We start from the raw sequence: 20,682 nt of genomic DNA, 5'->3' as shown, positions 1-20,682 counted from the left end.
AGAACTTAGCACTGTAGTACACAAATATTTTGTTTTGATTGATTGAAGATGATTGACGGGACTAAGATATGTGGAAGGAAGAGGACAGATTGGCAAGGAGGACAAATCAAAAAGTGTGCCCTAGGAATGGGAAGGAAGTAGACTTGGCTAGCTGGAGTTGAATATGGTAGTTGGAAAAGGAAGGAGTTAAGTGGCTTGGGCATGGGAGATTAATCAATCAATTGATGGCATTTATTAAGCTCTTACAGTGTCCAGAGCACTCAACTAAGTGCTTGGGAAAATATAGTGGAGCCGATAGAAAGAATCTGTGCCTCCAAGAATCTTACATTCTAGTGGAGAAGTTCGCGGGAATGAATTTAAAATAATGGGATTTTCTGTAATCCAGGGGGATTTGGGGGGCTAAGAGAGGGCTTTGAGGAAGGGAGTATTGTCAAATGAACAAACTTGAAGGGATTCTGGCTGCAGCCCATAGAATAGATGGAAGAATGAGAGAAAAGTACAGTAAAATACAATGGAATAAAAAAAGCATTTGGGGAAAACATAGACAACTTTCACAGTATTTGAAAACGTTTAAACATTATAGTACTGTAAAGCTAAATTAATATAAGCTCATTATTTAAAGTATTAAAATATGGTAAATTCCAGAAGTTCAAATAAAAATGATTTTAAAAGCCCCAAATAAATAGAAAACTTCTACATCCCTCGGTCTCTTACTGCACTGCATTCAGGATTCAGGACCATGAAACTCACAATGCTTTGCTTAGTTAATACAAATTAGTTCCAAATCCATTTAATTTCCTTTTTTATAGCTAGGAAGGGGTAATAATAATAATGTTGGTATTTGTTAAGTGCTTACTATGTGCCGAGCACTGTTCTAAGCGCTGGGGTAGACACAGGGGAATCAAGTTGTCCCACGTGGGGTTCACAGTCTTAATAATAATAATAATGTTGGTATTTGTTAAGCACTTACTATGTGCCAAGCACTGTTCTAAGCGCTGGGGTAGACATAGGAGAATCAGGTTGTCCCACGTGGGGCTCACAGTCTTAATCCCCATTTTACAGATGAGGTAACTGAGGCACCGAGAAGTTAAGTGACTTGCCCAAAGTCACACAGCTGACAAGTGGCCGAGCCGGGATTTGAACCCATGACCTCTGACTCCAAAGCCCATGCTCTTTCCACTGAGCCACGTCTAGGGGTGAAGAGACACTAGCAGTTTTTTTTTTTTAAAGGAGGGAGTAGCCCTTAAAGTGCTTTGTAGGCAGTTAGTCTGAACAAATTCTTTTTGGTGGTGAAGTGACTAAGCTCTTCCTGAAAGAGTGTGGCTCTGACTTTGGGGCAATAAATGGCAAATTGTTGAGTCTAATAGGACTGCAGGCTTGAAACTAACAAGAATCAAATAGAGTGTTGTGTTTGTTAGGAGTAACTCTTATGATGTAAATGCAGCCCTAATAAGGGAAAGTATCAACTTTTTTAATCATAAAAGGACCTCTTCCACAAATGCTAGGAAAAGTTGAACTTATCTCTGGAGGAAAAAATGGCAAAATAAATTTCTGCTAAATGGATTATCAGAAGACTGTCAAAATGGAGGGAATGCCAGAGAATTAAATACCAGAGAACTACTTTCCAGCCCTTCCCTTGGTGAAAGGTGTTTGGTACTTCTGAATGAGTTTGGTTGCCAGTAAAATCAGCCATTGAGAATGTGGGTGTGGTGATTTGTCACATTGGTCAAAGTTGGAAACAGAGTGCTTTCCTGTTCAATACAATTTCCAATTAAATGCTGTTGAATAAAGTGCTTAATAAAGTCAGTTGTTATATATTTTTCCCTTTAGGCTCATAAATATTTTCACTCCAAACACACAGCACATGCATATTCTATTCCCAAAGACTTTCAGTGGCCTAACTTCAACTCTTTGATTACTAGCAGACAACTGTATCCAAATATTTATACTGCCTAATAGTCATTCCTTTGAGTTGCAGTCTCAACTCTAATTAAATCTAAAAGAAGTGTCCAAGTCATTGGATTAATTGGTCATGTATTTGCCTAATAAGGCATTAGCAATCTGGACATAGTGTATATGCAAGTAGTTAACAAACTAGAGTATGCATGGGGAGGATGTAAAAAGAGAATTTTTTTATTAGTGCATTGGACAAAGTTTAAAGTTTGCTCTCAGCATCATTTATCATTTATAAATATTTGTATAATATTTGACCGAGGCAATTGTATTAAAAACTGTCATGTGGTGAATTTTATAATTTTGGCTTTCTAAACTGCAGTATTTTTCTAGTTAGTGAGATAGTTGGGAAATGACTGTAGTAAACAGCTGCAGGTGCAAGAAACTTAACAGGGAAATTTAACAATCCATATCATTCAATGGTATTAGTTGAGCGCTTACTGTGGGCAGAGCACTGTATTAAGTACTTGGGAGGGTACACTATAATAGAGTTGGTAGACATGTTCCCTGTCCACAAGAAGATTAGGGTCTAGTATCCCATTTATCACTAATAAATCAGCTTTTGTGAGTTCCTGGAGACTTTATTTCTGCAGTAATCCTCAAGCATTTCTGAATATGTGATTTTTCTTTAAAAAACTTGAGTGAAACTGCAGTAGAAGACCGAACTGGGTGCTCCATTCATTAGTCAAGATGATGATGATGATGATATTTCCCAAGCGTTTAGTACAGTGCTATGCATGCAGTAAGCGCTCAATAAATATGATTGAGTGAATGAATGAATGAATGATGTAATCTCCCATCAGAAATAACAGATAGGCCTTGGGTATGCAATTTCAGAAACCATGGACCTGCATTGAACAATTGGTGATAGTGATATGAAGCGCTAAATGAAAGATGTCTTGAAAAATTGAATTTAAGCAAGTCCAAGGGGAATGCCTGTTCCTTTTATTTCTGGCTCATGGCTACATCTGTGTCATCTGAGGGTATGGGCCATCCTCCTCTTTCCTGAAGCCCTCAGGGTGTCATAAGCAGTGCCCTTTTACTGTTGTTGTCAGTAGACTTTGAAAATGGGTGAGGCCCAAAGAATACAAATAGAGCCAATTGCAGTATTTTGAAGCTTCACTAGGTTCCCTGAAGTTCGATATGCTTCACGCAGACCCTTACATTCTTTATAGAAAACTTTGGGTGCATATTTTGTTTTAGGCTTTTGTGTTCAAAGCTGCTGCTGAAGGAATTGTTTTCTCTTTTAAGAAAAGTGGCTGGAAAAGCTAGTCAGAACAAAAGACTGTTTATGTCTGTGCATGGTGTAGGAGGGACTGTCGAGCTGCTTGTCAGTTTTTTGAGATCTTGGAAAAATATTACTGGTAGCAAAGGGTGGAAAAGGATGCCTTCGAATGTGTAATTTCAAAGATAGTGGGATATGGTGTAGTTTCATATTGGACCCCAGACTTCTACCAGCCTTTTGGCTCTGGTGATTCCTGGGGGAAAGGAATCCCTTCTGCTCCCACTATTGAAAATACCATCCATTTGCCTATTAACCCGTGTTTTCCCTACATGTTTCAGACAGAATGCTGCTAGAGGATTAGGGAACTTTCTTCCAACAGTATTTGTCTTGGATAGAACATTATGGGAGATCAGAAGAAATGGTTGTTTGTATGCTTAGTGTCAAAGTGCAAGTTCAGTGTGGGTTTTCCTTTTCCCAGCTCTGCTATCTGTCTGTTGTGTGACCTTGGACAAGTCACTTAACTTCACTTTGCCTCAGTTACCACTCTGTAAAATGGAGATTAATACTGTGAGCCCCATGTGGAACATGGACTGTGTCCAACATGATTAATTTGCATCTTCCCCAGTGCTTAGTTTAGTGCCTGGTGCATAATATGGTATTTTACAAACAAACAAAACAAACATAGTCCCCACTGCTTAAATTGTGGGTGCATTCCTGCCCCTTATATAGGAAGCCCTTTCAGAGCAGGGACTCCCAACGCTTAGTACAGTGCTCTGCATTTGGAGATGATTCTGCACGAGTGTGTTTGGTCAGAGGACTAGAGAGATAGGTGCATAACTGGTCTTCCCACTCCTGTCTGTCCACTTGGCTGCTACAGCAGTTACATACTCAGTCACAGAAGCTACCACGTCAACACAGGCTGCCAAGATAGCTATCCTTAACGCAGAGCGGAGCAGTAGCAGAAAGCCAGGTGAAAATCCAGTCAGTTGCAGGTCTCTTTACCTCTGCCATTGACTGCCCCAATCCTCACCTCAGTTTAAACCATTCGAGTATAAGCTCAGTGTCGAAAGGAAATGGCTCGTCTTCGTTTTGTTCTTCCCAATCACCTAATAGAGTGCACCACACCCAAAGAGCACTCAAATGCTTTCATTACTACAACTACCACCACCAGAGTCGATAGAGCATGGGCCTGGGAGTCAGAAGGTCATGAATTCTAATCCGAGCTCCACCACTTGTCTGCTGTGTGGCCTCAGGCAAGCTACTTCACTTCTCTGAGCCTCAGTTACCTCATCTCTAAAATGGCAATGAAGACTTTGAATCCTGTGCGGGGCAGGGACTGTGTACAACTCGATATGCTGGTATCCATCCCAGTGCTTAGTACAGTGCCTGCTACATAGTAGCGCTTAACAAATACTATTATTATTATTATTACTCTACCAGCTGTTATTGGCTCAACACTGGGAAATTGGGGCAGCCAGGGCGGTGGCTGTTCCTGGCCATGATTTCTCCTACTGCTGCTTTGCAAGTACCCCTATTAAGACTTCGTAGCTTTTGTGTCTGGCATCAAACGCAAGACAGGATTGGAATGGACCATTTTGATCTAAGTATGGTTTGGCCCAAGTGGCAATGGAGTCAACATCTATCGCTGCCCTTCGCTCCTCTTTTCCTGGGCCTATAGATTCATTGTTTCATTACCTACATGCTCGGACCTTCAGAGCCTCCTTCTCCTCCTCCTCATTGCTAGTGTACCTTGTCTCTCTCTTCCCCCAAGTAGGGAAAATGTACCCTTAAAAGGTTGAGAATACGGAACTTACAGGGTCCAGCTTTTTTGCATTTCAAGATATCACTGCTCTCTTCCCATGGAACTTGGCTTTCCTGCTGTGGGGGGCATTTGTTATCCCACTTCATTTTTCATTTTCTCATTTAAATTTTCCTTGTGACCTTGGAAAGCAATGTGCCCCTCTGTTTGGTTTTAATGCTTAGACACATATGTAAGATGACTTCAATTTCTTAACTTTAATAAGACTGTACATATTGGAGAATCCTCCAAAGAGCCATCCAGCAATGAACAAGGCAAATGATTGTATTCTCCATTTATGCTGTTTTTAAAGATTTCACAGCCCACAGCAAAGTGGCTTATGTATCAGCATGACCTCATGAACTGATTATTCTCCAACTTGCTACATACTCTTGGAATTCATGTCCCTCATCCCTTCTGGTAAATCAGGTTTTTTTTAAGCGTACAAATAAATATTGACTTATGGACATGATGAGCTTGCATTTGTTTATTTCTTTATACTTAAGCCTTCATGCAATACAGTGACAGGAGGAGGTGGTTTCACGTGTCTAGCAGTTTAAAATGTGGTTGGCAGAGGTAAAGGTCCAAAGTGACATGGCCGTGTCAGGCCCCACCTGGACATGGGACTATCACTTTATTAGCCTTCAAACAAAAAGATCATGTTGAATTGTTAATTCTATAAAAAAAATTCCTGTGTGTATTGTATATAGGGATGTTCCAACCAAGCTGTTATGAATTCTGAACACATCTCCCTCTTCACAGCATACTTTTGTGGCAGAATCTTGGGAAGCTTTTGGCCAAAGTCTGTCTGTCTCTCTTTTTCTCTCTCTCTACAGAAATGGAGCTTAAAATGTTTATATTGAGTAAGCACTTAACAGGTACCATTAAAAGGAAGTTTAAAAATGTACATACGTATTTTATGGTATCTGTTTAGCACTGACTCTGTGCCAGACACTGTACTAAGTACTGGGGTAGATACAAGCTAATCAAGTTTGACACAGTCCCTGTTCCATGTGGGTCTCATAGTAGTAATCGCCGTTTTACAGGTAAGGTAACTGATACACATCAAAGTGAAGTGACTTGCCCAAGGTCACATAGACAAGTGGCAGAGCTGAGATTTGCACCTACTCCAAAGTTTCCTTTCCCAAACACTAGAAATTTTGCTTTTGAATTTATTCTTAACATCTAGTAGCCATAGCATTGTATCTAGAAAATTAGCCAGTGTGACTATGGAAAATCTCAAAATGTTAAATTATCCTAAGGACATAATAAATATTTCTGACAGTTTCATTCACTTCACCTCCACAACCATGAGAAGCAACATGGCTCAGTGGGAAGAGCCTGGACCTGGGAGTTGTGTGTTCTAATCCCGATCTGTCACTTATCAGCTGTGTGACTTTGGGTGAGTTACTTAACTTATCTGTGCCTCAGTTACCTCATCTGGAAAATGGGGATTAAGACCTTGAGCCCCATGTGGGACAACCTCATTACCTCGTATCTACCCCAGCGCTTAGAACAGTGCTTGGCATATAGTAAGCGCTTAACAAAATACCATTATTATTATTAATATGATGACCAAGCAAGCCATAAGTAGATAAATAGATAATGCTATTCTCTTCAAAAACAAAAATCCATTAAAAATATTCACATTTTCATTGTGTACTAGATTCTTTACCATTTTTCTTTGTTCATTTGGAAGTTTTTTTTTTGTTCTAAAAGCGTTTTAACAGCACACTTAAAAACTAGCCATCATAATTGATTTTTATTTGTAACCTATAAAAAAGCAGATGATTGCTGGGTGATGATAAAAATCTGTTTTCCTGTTAGCATTATCCAAGAATTACTTTAATTCAAACACTATTGGCCTCACCGATCCCAAATAAAATAGGTTATATAATCAAGGTCTCATTTTGTAGGTTTGGGGAACTTGAAGAAATGTTTCATCTAACAAAATAAGATATGCTGGTTAATACAATTAATGTGTTCACATTCTACCAATCATATTCATATAGTTGTACTAGTAATAGGAAGATTATTTAATTAGCAGCTGTTAATTTCTAAGCCATGTAAGAACCACCATTCATCCCTTTTCTGAATTGCATGTGTTAATGTGTGGGTCCTTTCCTTAAGTAAGCATGTGCTTGCTGTGCTGCAAAATGAAATTACTTTGTAAATAGCAGTGTGTGTCTTGGAGATATGCTTATTCAATATCCGTTGTGATTATTTTCAAATGTCTCCCCTGAAATATTGAGATTTGTAATATTTTAATTGGAAAAATGATAATGTCTGACAAGTGTGTCATAAAAGCAGATGTTTAGAAAATCTTGAAGCCAGTAGTTAGGAGTTTTTGTTTTATGCAGTAAGGAATGGATAGCCTATAGATTTTTGGGGAAGGAGAGTAATACATTCTGAATGATGTTTTAAGAAGAGTGAAAAGGTCTTGAAAGTGGAAGTTATAAAGAAAGGATCACTCTGCACTTCTATGCCTCACAACATCTTTTAACACTAACTCAAATGCATATCTCCTGTTTCTTGGATTTATTTTTGCATCTGCCTTTGTCTCTAGACTGTAAGCTACTTGAGGGTAGTGAGCATATCCTATTGCTTCTGTCATACTTACTCTCCCAAGCCTTACCAGTGTTCTGCACTTAGCAAGCACTAGATAAATGCCCATGAATGTTTTTCTCCTTTCCAGAATGTCTGGTCCTCAAGAATTCTTTACTATTTTCTATATATTATTCCATATTTTGATCTTTATATTCCAACTAGTTTAGTGTCATACACATAATGAAGATAATTGTCTAGGCATTTGTGTGTGTGTATCATCAGAACATATATAGGTATTAGTGTCTCACATTCGAAGACAATAGCATGGAGAGTGAAATTCACCCGTGAGTCTGTGTGTGTGACCAAAAAGACCAATGTGGCCTTTAAATACCTGTAAACTGAGTGCAACATTCAGATATGGTTAAAATGTTGTGTCATGTTGTAGACAGCCTAAGACATTGCTTTTATATAGCTTGATTTGGGTTTCAAACTCAGTGTTAGTCGGCTGAAATCCTGAGGCTCATGAATAAAGCTGAATCTGTACTCCTGGTTTAAGATACTCTTAATATTTTCAGGTTTAGTTTGGAAAATAAGGGATTCAGATTTCACAGTTCAATAACATGCACGTGAAATTATTTTGCTGCACATTGCTATATCTGAATGTATCTTTCTGTGGAACTAATACAGCCCTATCCCACGACTGCATGGCATCTATTGAACGATTTTGATTTTCAAAATCTTATTTTTTAATACTATAAAAGAAATGTAATATTGGCTGTCTTTTCTGATTTCTAGCCAAAAATGAACTTAGACCATTACTTTAAATAAGTTACCTTAGGTAACTGGTGGTGTGGCTAAGAGATAGGTTATCTTTTTTAGTAAATAATTGAGCAAGGCTTTCAAAGGAGAGCCCGAACAAAGTCTGTAGAATAGGGGCCCCAAACCTTAGCACAGTTTCCTGTAACTGAACTAATAAAGCACCTTACATTTCTGCATGGAAAAAGTGTAGCCTCCTGAATTTTTCTGACAAGTTTTGTTCATCTTAAGGGAATATATATTTATATTATATATATATACACACACGTAGAACCAAACGTCAATAATCTCTGAAAACTGGAGCATAAGCAAGTGAAGTTTAGAAAGTCTAAAAGCCTCATTATAGGATTGATTTAACCCTCCACCACTCACTTCACATTTACAGAATAAGTAAGAAGAACAAGTAATAATAATAATACTAGTGATCAGTTTTATCCACCTGTGAGGATGAAGCTGAAAAAAACTAATAATGACTATCAGTCCTCCATCTTGAAGGTATCTGCTATCTCTGCTATCAAGAGAAACTCAGGCATGATCAAATAAGTTCATTTAGTATTTCTTTCTTTCACCTGCCCTTTGCTACGTTACAAGCAGTAAAAGTAAGCACAAGGAAGGTGAAATAGAAGCAAAGGATATGTAGCTGCCTCAGTTGTAGTTTAATTTTTTTTTTGTTTGCAAGTCAATTTATAAAAACTTGCTTTTTTTTCACCCCCTTCAGTGGAATGTGTAGGGCTGGACTGGCTCCCAGGACACAGAGACATTTCTTCAGCAGCCCGTCACCATAATAGTTTCTGTCTGTAACCCAGAGGCCCCGTCTGAACGAAGGGGAGTCCATTTCACACTATTCCAGCCAGAACCCAATTTTCCCCAAGTCTGACTCTGAGAGAATAGGCATGGAGTTGAAAAACATTCTGTACCTCTTTGATGTTGGGGCACTGCCTTCTCTACTCTCATGGCTCTATGCCTTTATGTTTTCAGATTTTTTTATGTCTCTGACTAATATATGATTATGGGGTGGTTAAGCCATAAAAAACTCAATAGGGGGTAGAGAAAGGCATGCCAGGTGGAACTTATAGCCCCAATCTCCCTGGGTTCCAGCTTTAAATGAGATATTGGCCGCAAGTGGAGCAGAAGTAAAGTGGTGATAGATTTGCCCCTCACGATAGATTTGCCCCTCACTCCCACACTGTCTCTCTCTTTCTCTCTCCCCCTGCCCCCCACCTTGTTTTCCAGTGGTTTCTGTTCATTTCTCCTGGGCTTCTCAAAGACACTGATTTTTCATCTTCATTTTTTCTGTAAAAATAAAGTTTATTGAGCCCTAAAGTTGGAATAAGTGCTAAATTATCCCAGTGTTTTGACTTCTGTTTCGTGTTTTGTTAACAGATTAATGGTTACCATAAGAGCTTTATTTTTATTACTTTGATATCGGACATTAAAAGTGATGGCAACCGAATTTATAAAAAGCTGTTGCAGGGGATGTTTCTATGGTGAGACGGAAGACAACAATTGTAAGTTCAAAAATCAAAAAATAAATCTACAGTTTAACTTTTCTTAACTTGATTTTGTCTCCATGTAAACTCATGTGTCACTGTTAAAAAGAAAGACCTTGGCCTGAAATATTACAAATGAAAACTTACAAAAATCTGTTTTGTTTCTTCCCACTGTTGTTTGGTTTAGGGAATCCCAACTCTGTTGTATTCTCTCAACACTATTACAGTAAGCACTGTGTAAGTAAGATAAATACCATTGATTGAATGAAAGGACAGAATCTGATTAGGTTCGCTGTAGGTAATTAGTAGTGCTCTTTTACTCTGAGGATTTGAAAAGAGTGAGAGAGGATGCTATTGGTAAAATTGAAAGGCCAATGCAAATTATAGGCTGGTATAAACTTTTTTCTGTATTGTTTCATTTTTATTTATCTGGAAGACTGATGTAAAAACCATTGGAGGTAAAAATGAATCTGGTAGTTGATGCTACAAAAAGACATCAGGTTAACTTTCTAAGAATTTGCAGTACTGTATAAAGAATGTATGAATATTACTAGCTAATTTTAAAATGGAAAGCCCCTGGAAAGAACTTGGGACTGGAAGACTGGAGATGCAGGTTCTAACCTCAAGCCTGCTGTGTGACCTTTGTCAAGTCACTTAGCATTTTCCTTTTCTCAATGTACCCCTTAGATTGTGAGCCCTGCCTGTGTGAGACAGGGACTGTGTTTGCTCATATGATCTTGTATCTGCACCAGCATTTAGAACACTTAGTACCATAGTTATCTAATACTGCATGCAATTTCTGTGTGCAGAGCATTGTATTAACGTTTGGGAGAGTACAGTATAACAGAATTGATAGACACGTTCCCTGCCCACAGTGAGTTTACAGTCTAGAGGATAGTAGTATTTAAGTGCTTACTATGTGCCAATCCTGTGGTAAATGCATGATAATCAGGTCCCAAATGTGGGGCTCACAGTCTAAGTAGGAGGGATAACAGATGCTGAGCCCCCACTTTGCAGATGAGGGAACTGAAGCACAGAGAAGTTAAGTGATTTGCCCAAGGTCACAGAGGAGGTACATGGAGGAGCCAGGATTAGAACCCAGGTCTTCTGACTCCCAAGCCCATGCTCTTTCCACTAAGCCACATTGCTTCTCAAGTTGCTTCTACTTGTTTGTTAACTATTCCCTGAGAGTTAAAATTCTTGGAAGCTGCATTTACTCTTTCTGGTCATGTGGGGACCATTTAAATAATTAATAAGTTACTAGTGCTCTTTTCCTGCCCAGGTTAATGGGGTTTATGAAATGCAGTATTTCCATAAAGTGTTTTAAGAAGAAGCTGGCTCAAGGATAATTGTAGTTAAGCAGTAAAACAAATGTTCATTGAATTATTACCAGAGATTGAAAATACTTTGTATGTGTATGTGTGTGAACTTTCATATGTTTTTTCAGCATCCATGGAAAGAGAGTCTAAAGCAGCAGCCAAAAATGGACCAAGCGCAACATGTCTACCTCCAATGTCTTCTGTGTCAGTGAAGTGTCAAGTTGCCTGTTCAGAGGATTATCTCCTTTCCAAATTGCCATCTGATGGCAAAGAAGTGCCTTTTGTGGTTCCCAACCTTAAACTAGCTTATATACAGCCCCAATCTCAAGAAACCACGTCACACCCAGAGGAACTTGAAGGTAAATTGCAAAGATGAACAAATGAAAATGAACAAAAAATGCAATTTTCAATAACTCTGTGATTAGTTAGCATTTATGAAGAGAGCTTCTACTCTGAGGAACTCAGAGCACTTTTGCAAACAAGATTCAACCAGAATTCTCACAGCACTCCCATGCAGTAAATTGAATATTACAAGGCATAGTACAATTATAATAATTCACTCAGTTCACAGATTTAGTAAAGCCCCAGTCATTCGTAATGCATTTGAACATTAAACATATGACTCTGGCAACAGAGCAAAATAAGCAGTTTGCTTTTTGTTGTCCTAACTACTTGCTGAAATGTGGTGCAATGAGAAATGAGGGAATAATTAGTTGGTCTTGTAGTGGTTAGAAAAAGCTATGCATGACATACCAATGAAACAATTGTTTTCATTTTCTAGCAACAATAACACATTCTTTTTTTCTAAGATGTGGGTATATATGAATTGTCACTAAAGGTAGATTTATTTGCAGAATTTCTGTTGATATTGCAGGTGCTAATAGGTTAAAGTGGAAAAAGAGAGTCAAACTTTCATCTTTAACATATTTCTTTATATTTCAAAACATGATCAGTGTTTTTGGTCATGAAGTGTGTCTACATAAGATAAAGGGTATCAGAACCTGAATATTGCCCAATATTTTCCGGCTGCTGTTAAAGATTTTATGTAAGATGACACGCAGTACTCTGATTAAAAACAGGTATGAGAACTGCCCTTTTGGTAAATTGTAGTGCTCATTTAAAGAGTCAGAAACTTCCTTCACGAGTTGAATGATAACTTCAGATTCCAAAGACAAAGCAAAAAAATCCCTGTTCTGCTTTATTAAGGTGCCAGGGTGTTGATGAAAAGTGTCTTTCTGAGAGTAAAGGTAGTATAATTTTTGCTTTTGGCCCTCACTTGCTCTCATGTCTCTCTTAGAGTTAAGTGAGTGAGGAAACGTGCTTTACTTCCAAATTACTAACACTCTGAGGATATGATGAATCCAGCTAAAGTCAGCAAACTAGGAAGAGTTACGTAAAGGGGTTTCTGAGCCAGGGTTCAAGCAAATACTCCTAAAGACCCAGTTACAAAATGGGCAGCTGCTTGGCAGGGGTGAAGGAGAAGATATAGTTGAACACTGGCTAGAATGGACACTGCCTAGAATGGCTAAAGTGTGTGACCCAATAGCTTGAAACTATATGTGTCTCATTACTTGCTGGTGGGTCCCATCACAGCTGCACACTTGATGTTAGTGCTTTGATAAGAGAATTTACTTTTCAACAAGAATTTGCCTCCTGAATAAATACACAGGCTTAAATATAGCTTTTGAAGGGAATCAATAGTTGTGTGATTTTTCAGGTCCAGTACCACATGTTTCAAAGGAAAGTTTTCTGTTCATTCATTCATTCATTCAATAGTATTTATTGAGCACTTACTATGTGCAGAGCACTGTACTAAGCGCTTGGAATGTACAATTCAGCAACAGATAGAGACAATCCCTGCCCAATGTCAGGCTCACAGTCAAAACATCTCCCACTCCCTTCTGTTTTGCCCCTGCACTTGTATTTGCTCCCTTTATTCACGTCTCTCTGCCTCACAGCACTTATGTCCATATCCGTAATCTATTTATTTATGTTAATGTCTGTTTCCCTGTCAAGACTGAAAAGTCCTTTTGGGCAGGGAGTGGAAGAAGAGGAAAGGAGTTCTTAGGGAATGCCTCTTGGAGGAGATGTGCCTTCAGTAAAGCTTTGAAATAGGGGAGAGTCACTGTCTGCCAGATTAACAGACAGAATGAACAGATATGGTCCCTGTCCATAACAAGCTTACAGCCTAGAGCGGGGAGATGGACATTAATAGGAAGAAATAATTTAGAATCTATAATTTAAAGATTTGTCCCTAAGTGCTATAGGGTTGAGGCTGGGGTGCATATCAAATGCCCAAAAGTCACAGGTCCCAAATGCATGGATGACAAAACCAAAAACTCTGGTCTCGCCTTCCCAGTTCAATTGCCTCTGACGGTTGTTCAGCTCAGCATTTAGGCTCACCATGGGAAGACTTGGGCCCAAACTCGGTATTTCTACTGAAAACTGTCTTCCAAAAATACATTTACACCATGCAGACGGTGACCACAGTCCCTCTGACTGTGAGAGGCTCGGGCACTCCTAGAGGCAGAAAGAAGAGTGACATCAAGACAATTTGACCTTAATGAATTCTGAACTCCAACTAAGTCGAAATGTATCTCTGTTTACTTAAACTCCCAAGAGAGATCCAATTTGGCAAAGCGAAGGTATTGCTCCAGTCACATCATGACAAGTGAAGACAACCCTTTTAAGAGCCATACTATTCATTTGATCATATTTCATTCAGTCGTATTTATTGAGTGCTTACTGTGTGCAGGGCACTGTACTAAACACTTGGGAGAGTATAATAGAACAGTAAGCAGACACATTCCCTGCCCACAATGAGCGCCGGATTCAAACTCTCCTTGGATCCCTGTTTCTTTGACTGTAACTTAAAGCTGGTACACCTCCCCAAGCAAGCCAATGGCTGAGTGGTTGTAAGCTCGACCTTGTAGGTGGTACTTGTCAAGCGCTTACTGTCTGCTAAGCACTGTTCTAAGGACTGGAGTAGATACAATTCTATCAGGTTGGACACAGTCCCTGTCCCAGACGGGGCTCACATTCTTAATCCCCTTTGTACAGATGAGGTAAATGAGACCCAGAGAAGTCAAGTCACCTGCCCAAGGTCACCCAGCAGACAAGTGGCGGAGTTAGGATTAGAACCCATGACCTCTGACTCCCAAGCCCATGCTCTTTCCACTATTCTCCCAAACATTTAGTACTGTGCTAAACACGCAGTAAGCTATCAATAAATGCCATTGATTGTTTGATATGGCAGAGAAGAGTAGAGTTGGAATACACTATCCCTACCTTCTAGGAATTTATAATCTAAATTGAACACAGTCCCATCCCACATGAGGCTCACAGCCTCAGTAGGAGGGGGAGCAGTATTTAATCCCCCATTTTACAGATGAGGAAATTGAGATGAGAAATTGTGACTTGCCCAAGGTCACACAACAGGGAAGTGTCAGGGCCAGGATTAGAACTCAGATAACCTGACTCTTAGGCTCCTACTCTTTCCATTAGGTCATGCTGCTTTCAGAAGTGTGGACAGATTACTGAACATTTAAAATGATCTTAACATGAATTGCTGAATAGTTAACAGTAGGGCATTCATTGCATTTACTTATCTGCTCAGAAACCAATACCTCAGTAGCTTGCTTGTTTAAAGAACAAAATAAAATAAATTAGGAAGGCCTGTAGGCTCTGTTTATCAAGGGATGAATCAGAACACGGATCTTCCATCCTTTAGTCTGATAGGATTTATTGACCACTCACTAGCTGGGGCTCCTACCACTCCCTTCAGATAACAGTTGCCCCTGCATTATGAGAAGGCCTGCCACAGTAGGGTCATAAGTGGCAGATAGAGACTCTGTAGCTTGCTTCTCCCCATGGGCCCAACAAAGTCATGCTGTTTTCAAAGAGGCAACTTTCATTAAAGATAAATAAATTATGGTCCTTTTTTGTAGGTTGGATCTCAAACTCTATCTGTTTGTGGATTGTGTTTTTACATATGTGAGGCTGACAAAAGAAGACAACTAGCTTTAAAAAGTTTTAATTAAATGCTTGTAGTAATAATAATAATATTTAAGCATTTACTCTTTGCCAAGCACTTTACTAAGCATTAGGGAAAAGAGGAGGTAATCAGGTCCTAACTGGGGCTCATAGTCTGAGGAGGGAGAACAGGTAAGCGTGGCGCAGTGGAAAGAGCACGGGCTTTGGAGTCAGGGCTCATGAGTTCAAATCCCAGCTCTGCCACTTGTTCATTCATTCATTCAATAGTATTTATTGAGCGCTTACTATGTGCAGAGCACTGTACTAAGCGCTTGGGATGAACAAGTCGGCAACAGATAGAGACAGTCCCTGCCGTTTGACGGGCTTACTTGTCAGCTGTGTGACTGTGGGCCAGTCACTTAACTTCTCTGTCCCTCAATTCCCTCATCTGTAAAATGGGGATTAAGACTGTGAGCCCCACGTGGGACAACCTGATTCCCCTGTGTTTACCCCAGCGCTTAGAACAGTGCTCTGCACATAGTAAGCGCTTAACAAATACCAACATTATTATTATTATTAGGTATTGAATTTCCATTATATAGATGAGGGAACTGAGACTCAGAGAAGTTAACTGACTTGCCCAAGATAACCCAGCAGCTACATGGTGTAGTTTTCATTACTAAATCAGCTCCTAGCGTTATTTGAAGTTTACAAGATTTAGTAATAAAAACTGACTTGAAACCAGGCTTCACTGGGCTAACCTGAAAATCCACTTTCAATAATCTAAAAATGAGCTGGTGCTAAAATTCATCCATGATACTTTTCTTTTTCTGTAGATGAAAGATGTGGTTGGCAGTTGAGCTGATTCTTAGCACACTCGCTAATCAGGTTTGAAGACACACTAGAAACTTGATATAAGGGATTTGCCCTTTAAGAGGGTAGCTCTTATAGCTTGAATAAAATCCAGTTTGCCACAATGGACAATTGAACTAGAGCTGTTCGATCTATCCTGCCCCGAGATTACTCCATGTCCGAGCATATCAAGAAATACAATACATCCTCTTAGATGTGTGTTGGGAGTACCATGAAACAAGATATTCACTCATTCACAAAATGCAGGAAGAAACATGGTGTGCCAAGTTTTAGATTTTATGTTACAATTGATAATTCAATGCATTTGCATTGACTTTGAAATTATTGTGCATTTGGTAATATATTTCCTTTGAAAAATTACACTTGAAGAATATAGCTTGTTTCCTATTAATGGAGTGCAATGCCAGAATTGTTTGACCTTAAGTGTTCAGTAATTCTTAATCATATGCCTGGAAAATAAAAGCCCTGAAATCTTCAGAATTCATGGAAGGGAAGAAAGATCAAATTTGCTCCTTGCCCCTTTTCCATTCACCTCAATGACCAAACAAAAAAAATTGCATACAGTACTTTTAAGATTAGTGGTAGTGGTAGTAATAGTATTTATTAAGTACTTATTGTGTGCAGAGTTTCTAAGTGCTGGGAGAAAATGCACAGGTGGGAATTAAACATGGACCATGTCCTTTATGGGTCTCATAGTCTAAGAGAATGGAGGAATAAACATGAAAAATATCAGAAATGTAACAGTTCCATAGTAACATATCCAATGAATTTCAAATATTCCACTGGCCAAAAATTCCTTAAATTGCCTAGCATATAGTCCTTCCCCTAACTAAAGGTGAACTTCTCCAGAAGGCATCCAGGTATGTGGTTGGTGGCTTGTCAGGCAAACTGCACTTGGGGTACTTTTCTGTGTCAATCAATCAGTGGCATTTATTGAGCATTTACTGTGTGCAAACACTGTACTAAGCACTTGGAAGGAGACAATACAACAGAGTTGGTAGACATGTTCCCTGTGCACAGTGAGCTTACAGTCTAGAGGGGAGATAGACATTAACATAAATCAATAATTTATATTGTATAGTTTATTGATATGTACATAAATGCTGAAACAGGTCGCAATATCTGTGACCCACAGGAGTCTTGTCCCGTCCATGAAAAATTTGCCCAGGGACTTGGGATTACCAGGACTTTGCCTGGCCTGCTAAATGGAGATGGTCTGGCACTGACCATAGTCCCAACCCTAATGCTAAAGGCCAGTCTGATAAGTAACAGTTAAACTTGGTTCAGTGACATCTGTTTTCTGTACTTGGCAATTCTTGATCGTTCTGAATGAAACCTCTGGCAATCTGTGATAAAGGGAATCTTTCTTATTGTTTCTTTAACATTCCTGTCTCCTTTCCTGCCCAGATAAAATGTAGCATGCCAGACACTAATCGTTATTTAGATTAAAAGGTAGATTTATGTGGGTTGTCCTGAAGTATTGATTGGGAGCTTCCTCCAACACAAATTCTATGACCCATTGGGTTCAGCAGCATCAGAAATATAGCAACTACTGTAATTCTGCACTCTCCAGAGGAAAGGTCCTCTTTGAATCTATTTTGTAATGTTCCTCATAGGTTCTATCAGAGCGTCTTTTGAAGACAGAAAGACAGAACTTTCCAATTTATCTCTGCATGGCTTCAATAATGATGTGGTAAATAATCCAATCTACATGCATCGGCATATTTCGCCAGACCTGATTAGACGTTTCCCTCCTAATCCAGCCACAGTGAGACTATATGGATCAGGTATGATCTCTCATCTTCCTATCTTACAACTCTGTGTATTTGTATTTATATGTCTTGACCACTAGCATCTAAGATTCTTGAAGGCAGGGAATGTTTTGCTTCTTGCTTTTGTACTTCCCAAATACTTAATAAAGTGAATTGTACCAAGGGGATTCTCCTTAATATTAGTATTACTACTGTGGAATTTAGAAAACATTTAGGGTTTGGAAGAACTGTTTTCATTATTAAGAAAAACAATTAAAATCACAGAAGGAAAGAATCCATTAGTGATATTTATTGAGACCTTTACTAAGTGCTTGGAAGAGTACAACAGTGTTGGTAGACCCCATCACTGCTCTTAAGGTTTGTTGCTGTTTCATAATAACACATTTTAGTTATCTGAAATAAGAAAATTGAATAGGAAATATACTCTGGGCATTCTAGTGTTACTGCATTTTTTTCCTTATGGAAAGAAAAATTGTGTTTTGAATTCCCCTTGTGCACTACATGCGCATGACTAGAGGCCTGCAATCAAACTTCGCATAATCCAGGTCTGGCTCATGAGCCAGTGTACAGTTGAACCTGTCCAGTATCCAGCTAAACTCACATATCAATCAATCAATGATATTTACAGAGTGCTTACTTTGTGCAGAGCACTCTGTACTAAGCACTAGGAAAAATCCAATCCAACAAAATTGGAAGACACATTCCCTTCCCACAAGGAACTTATAGTCTAGAGAGAAACAGATGTTGGAATAAAATATGGATATGTATGTAAGTGCTGTGGGGCTGATAGTGGGGTGACTATCAACTGCCAAAATGGTACAGATCCAAGTGAATAGGTCACGCAGAAGGGAGGGAGAGTAGGGAAAATAAGGGCTTTGTTGGGCAAGGCCTCTTCGAGAAAATATGATTGTAGTAAGGCTTTGAAGGTGGGATGGTCTGTAATACATGAAGGGAGAGAGAGTTTCTAGGCCAGAGGAAGGATGTGGGGAAGGGGTCGTCTGCGAGATAGACTAAATTGAAATACAGTGAGTGGGTTGGCTTCGGAGGAGTGAAGTGTGCAGGCTGGGTGGTAGTAGGAAATTAATGAAGTAAGATAGATTTGGGGAAGACGTGATCGGGTGCTTTAAAGCCGGTTATAATGAGTCTCTGATGTGGAATTGGATGGGCAAGCACTGGAGGTTCTTGAAGAGTGGGGAGATGTGAACTGAATTTTTCCTTTTTAATGATCCAGGCAAGGATATATATTCTCCAGCATCCCCAGAGTCTTCTTTTTTAGGCCAGGGAAAGGGCTATGGTATAGTGGCTGTTACCCTGGACTAGAAATGAGACTGGGATAACCAAAAGTGGTCTGGGTCTCAGGTTAGGGGGTACTGTCTCTAGTTGCCATCATCAGCCTATGTGTATAACAATGCTTGTAGAGTAGCACCTCCCAAGCCACTTCCAGGTGTATCTAGGATCATTTTCGACTTGGCTCCACCTTGACTGGGTTTGGACACGGCGGTCTGGGAAAATGTCAAGGCTGGGTCAGAGTTTCCCAGCTTCTGGAGGGCTCTACCCCAGGAATGGGCTAAGGGCAAGTTATGTCAGCCCAGTTAAAAGATAGGCCAAGCTGTGTAGTATCAAGATTTGGATAAGTCATGCTGCCAACTACCGAGGGCAGATCAGTCCAAGGTGCCAAGCCTCTGGGGTGATCCAGGCCGTATAGGAGGGATGAGAACATGGTATAAGAGCAGCAGCAACAAAGTGCTCTGGCCATGTGAGGTTGCTGGGAGCTGGGTTCCAGGTGTTCTTCCATCCTTATCCCTCTCCAGTCCCTGGCTGCTTCCATTTCCATTCTGTAGGCCAGCAATTGATTCCAAGGCAGAACTTTGAGTAGGGGAGACAGAAACTGGGTTGGCCAGGCACACAATATCTGGGCTGGTGAGGGAGCTGCAAATCAGAGAGATTAGAAAAGAGGCAGTGAAAAATGAATATTAATAGTAATAATAATTATGGTATTGGTTAAGCATTAGTATAAGCCAGGCACTTTACTAAGCCCTGGGGTAGATACAAGACACAGTCTTTGTCCCACATAGAAGTCACAGTCTTAATCCCCATTTTACTGATGAGGTAATGAGGCCCAGAGAAGTTAAGTGACTTCCCCTAGGTCACATAGCAGACAAGTGGTGGAACCAAGATTAGAACCCAGGTCCTCCCACTCGTAGGCCTATGCTCTTTCCACAAGGCCACGCTGCTTCTCAAAGTGGCAAAGGACAGGAAAAAAGGGACAAAGAGAAGTGAGAGCATGAGAAAATTGCTAAATTGATAAGGAGGTATAGTATAATAGAGGGACAAAGGACAGTAGAACAGATGGGGATAAAAATCTACAGGGTTAAGACAAGCAAATGGAAAAATAAAACACTCTGAGGATGTCATTGGTTTTGCTAATACTGGATGTAAATTAAATCAATACATTCAGTTTTGAATTCTACAACAGAATGCTTTTAGGACTCCTCTGGCTATTCCAGAACCTCTACAATAGACTCTTTCTCAACTTGGTGTCTAATTGTGTAATCTTTTTACATTTTACACCTTTAAGTAAAGGAGGTGGATATTGCCTACCAGATTATGATAATGGCGTCTCCCATCAGCAGCAATGGATTAGCATTGGTCCTGAGACTTCAAGACTAAGAGGAACTGATTTATGGTGCTATTGCCTTGGGCAGTGCCACCCACACTTTCTCACTCCTACCTGTCAGGTTTCCCCTGGGACAAAGTGGGCAGAGAATGAGGTGAATAGGCAGCCAGCAGGAACCTAAAACAGATGATAGAAGTCCTCTGTTTCACATGAGACAGAATTCAAATAAATGGTAGAGAAGCAGTGTGGGCTACTGGGTAGAGTGCAGGCCTGGGAATCAGAGGACCTGGGTTCTAATCC

The 20,682-nt window shown here is 39.7% G+C and overlaps 1 protein-coding gene across 1 annotated transcript in view; it reads left to right on the top strand.

The window, feature by feature from the left end:
* Positions 1-20,682, top strand: part of TC2N (tandem C2 domains, nuclear) — a 53,975-nt gene that overhangs the window by 15,178 nt on the left and 18,115 nt on the right. Inside the window, exons 3-5 of the mRNA XM_029058889.1 lie at positions 9,723-9,847; positions 11,277-11,507; positions 17,610-17,780. Coding sequence (XP_028914722.1) covers positions 9,781-9,847; positions 11,277-11,507; positions 17,610-17,780 — 469 coding nt within the window. The 5' untranslated portion in view covers positions 9,723-9,780. The remainder of the gene's footprint in view (positions 1-9,722; positions 9,848-11,276; positions 11,508-17,609; positions 17,781-20,682) is intronic.

The sequence above is a fragment of the Ornithorhynchus anatinus genome, chromosome 1 (assembly GCF_004115215.2).
Source record: "Ornithorhynchus anatinus isolate Pmale09 chromosome 1, mOrnAna1.pri.v4, whole genome shotgun sequence".
Lineage (NCBI taxonomy): Eukaryota > Metazoa > Chordata > Mammalia > Monotremata > Ornithorhynchidae > Ornithorhynchus > Ornithorhynchus anatinus.
Note: the sequence above shows the minus strand (reverse complement) of the source record. Positions and strands in the feature narration are given on the sequence as shown.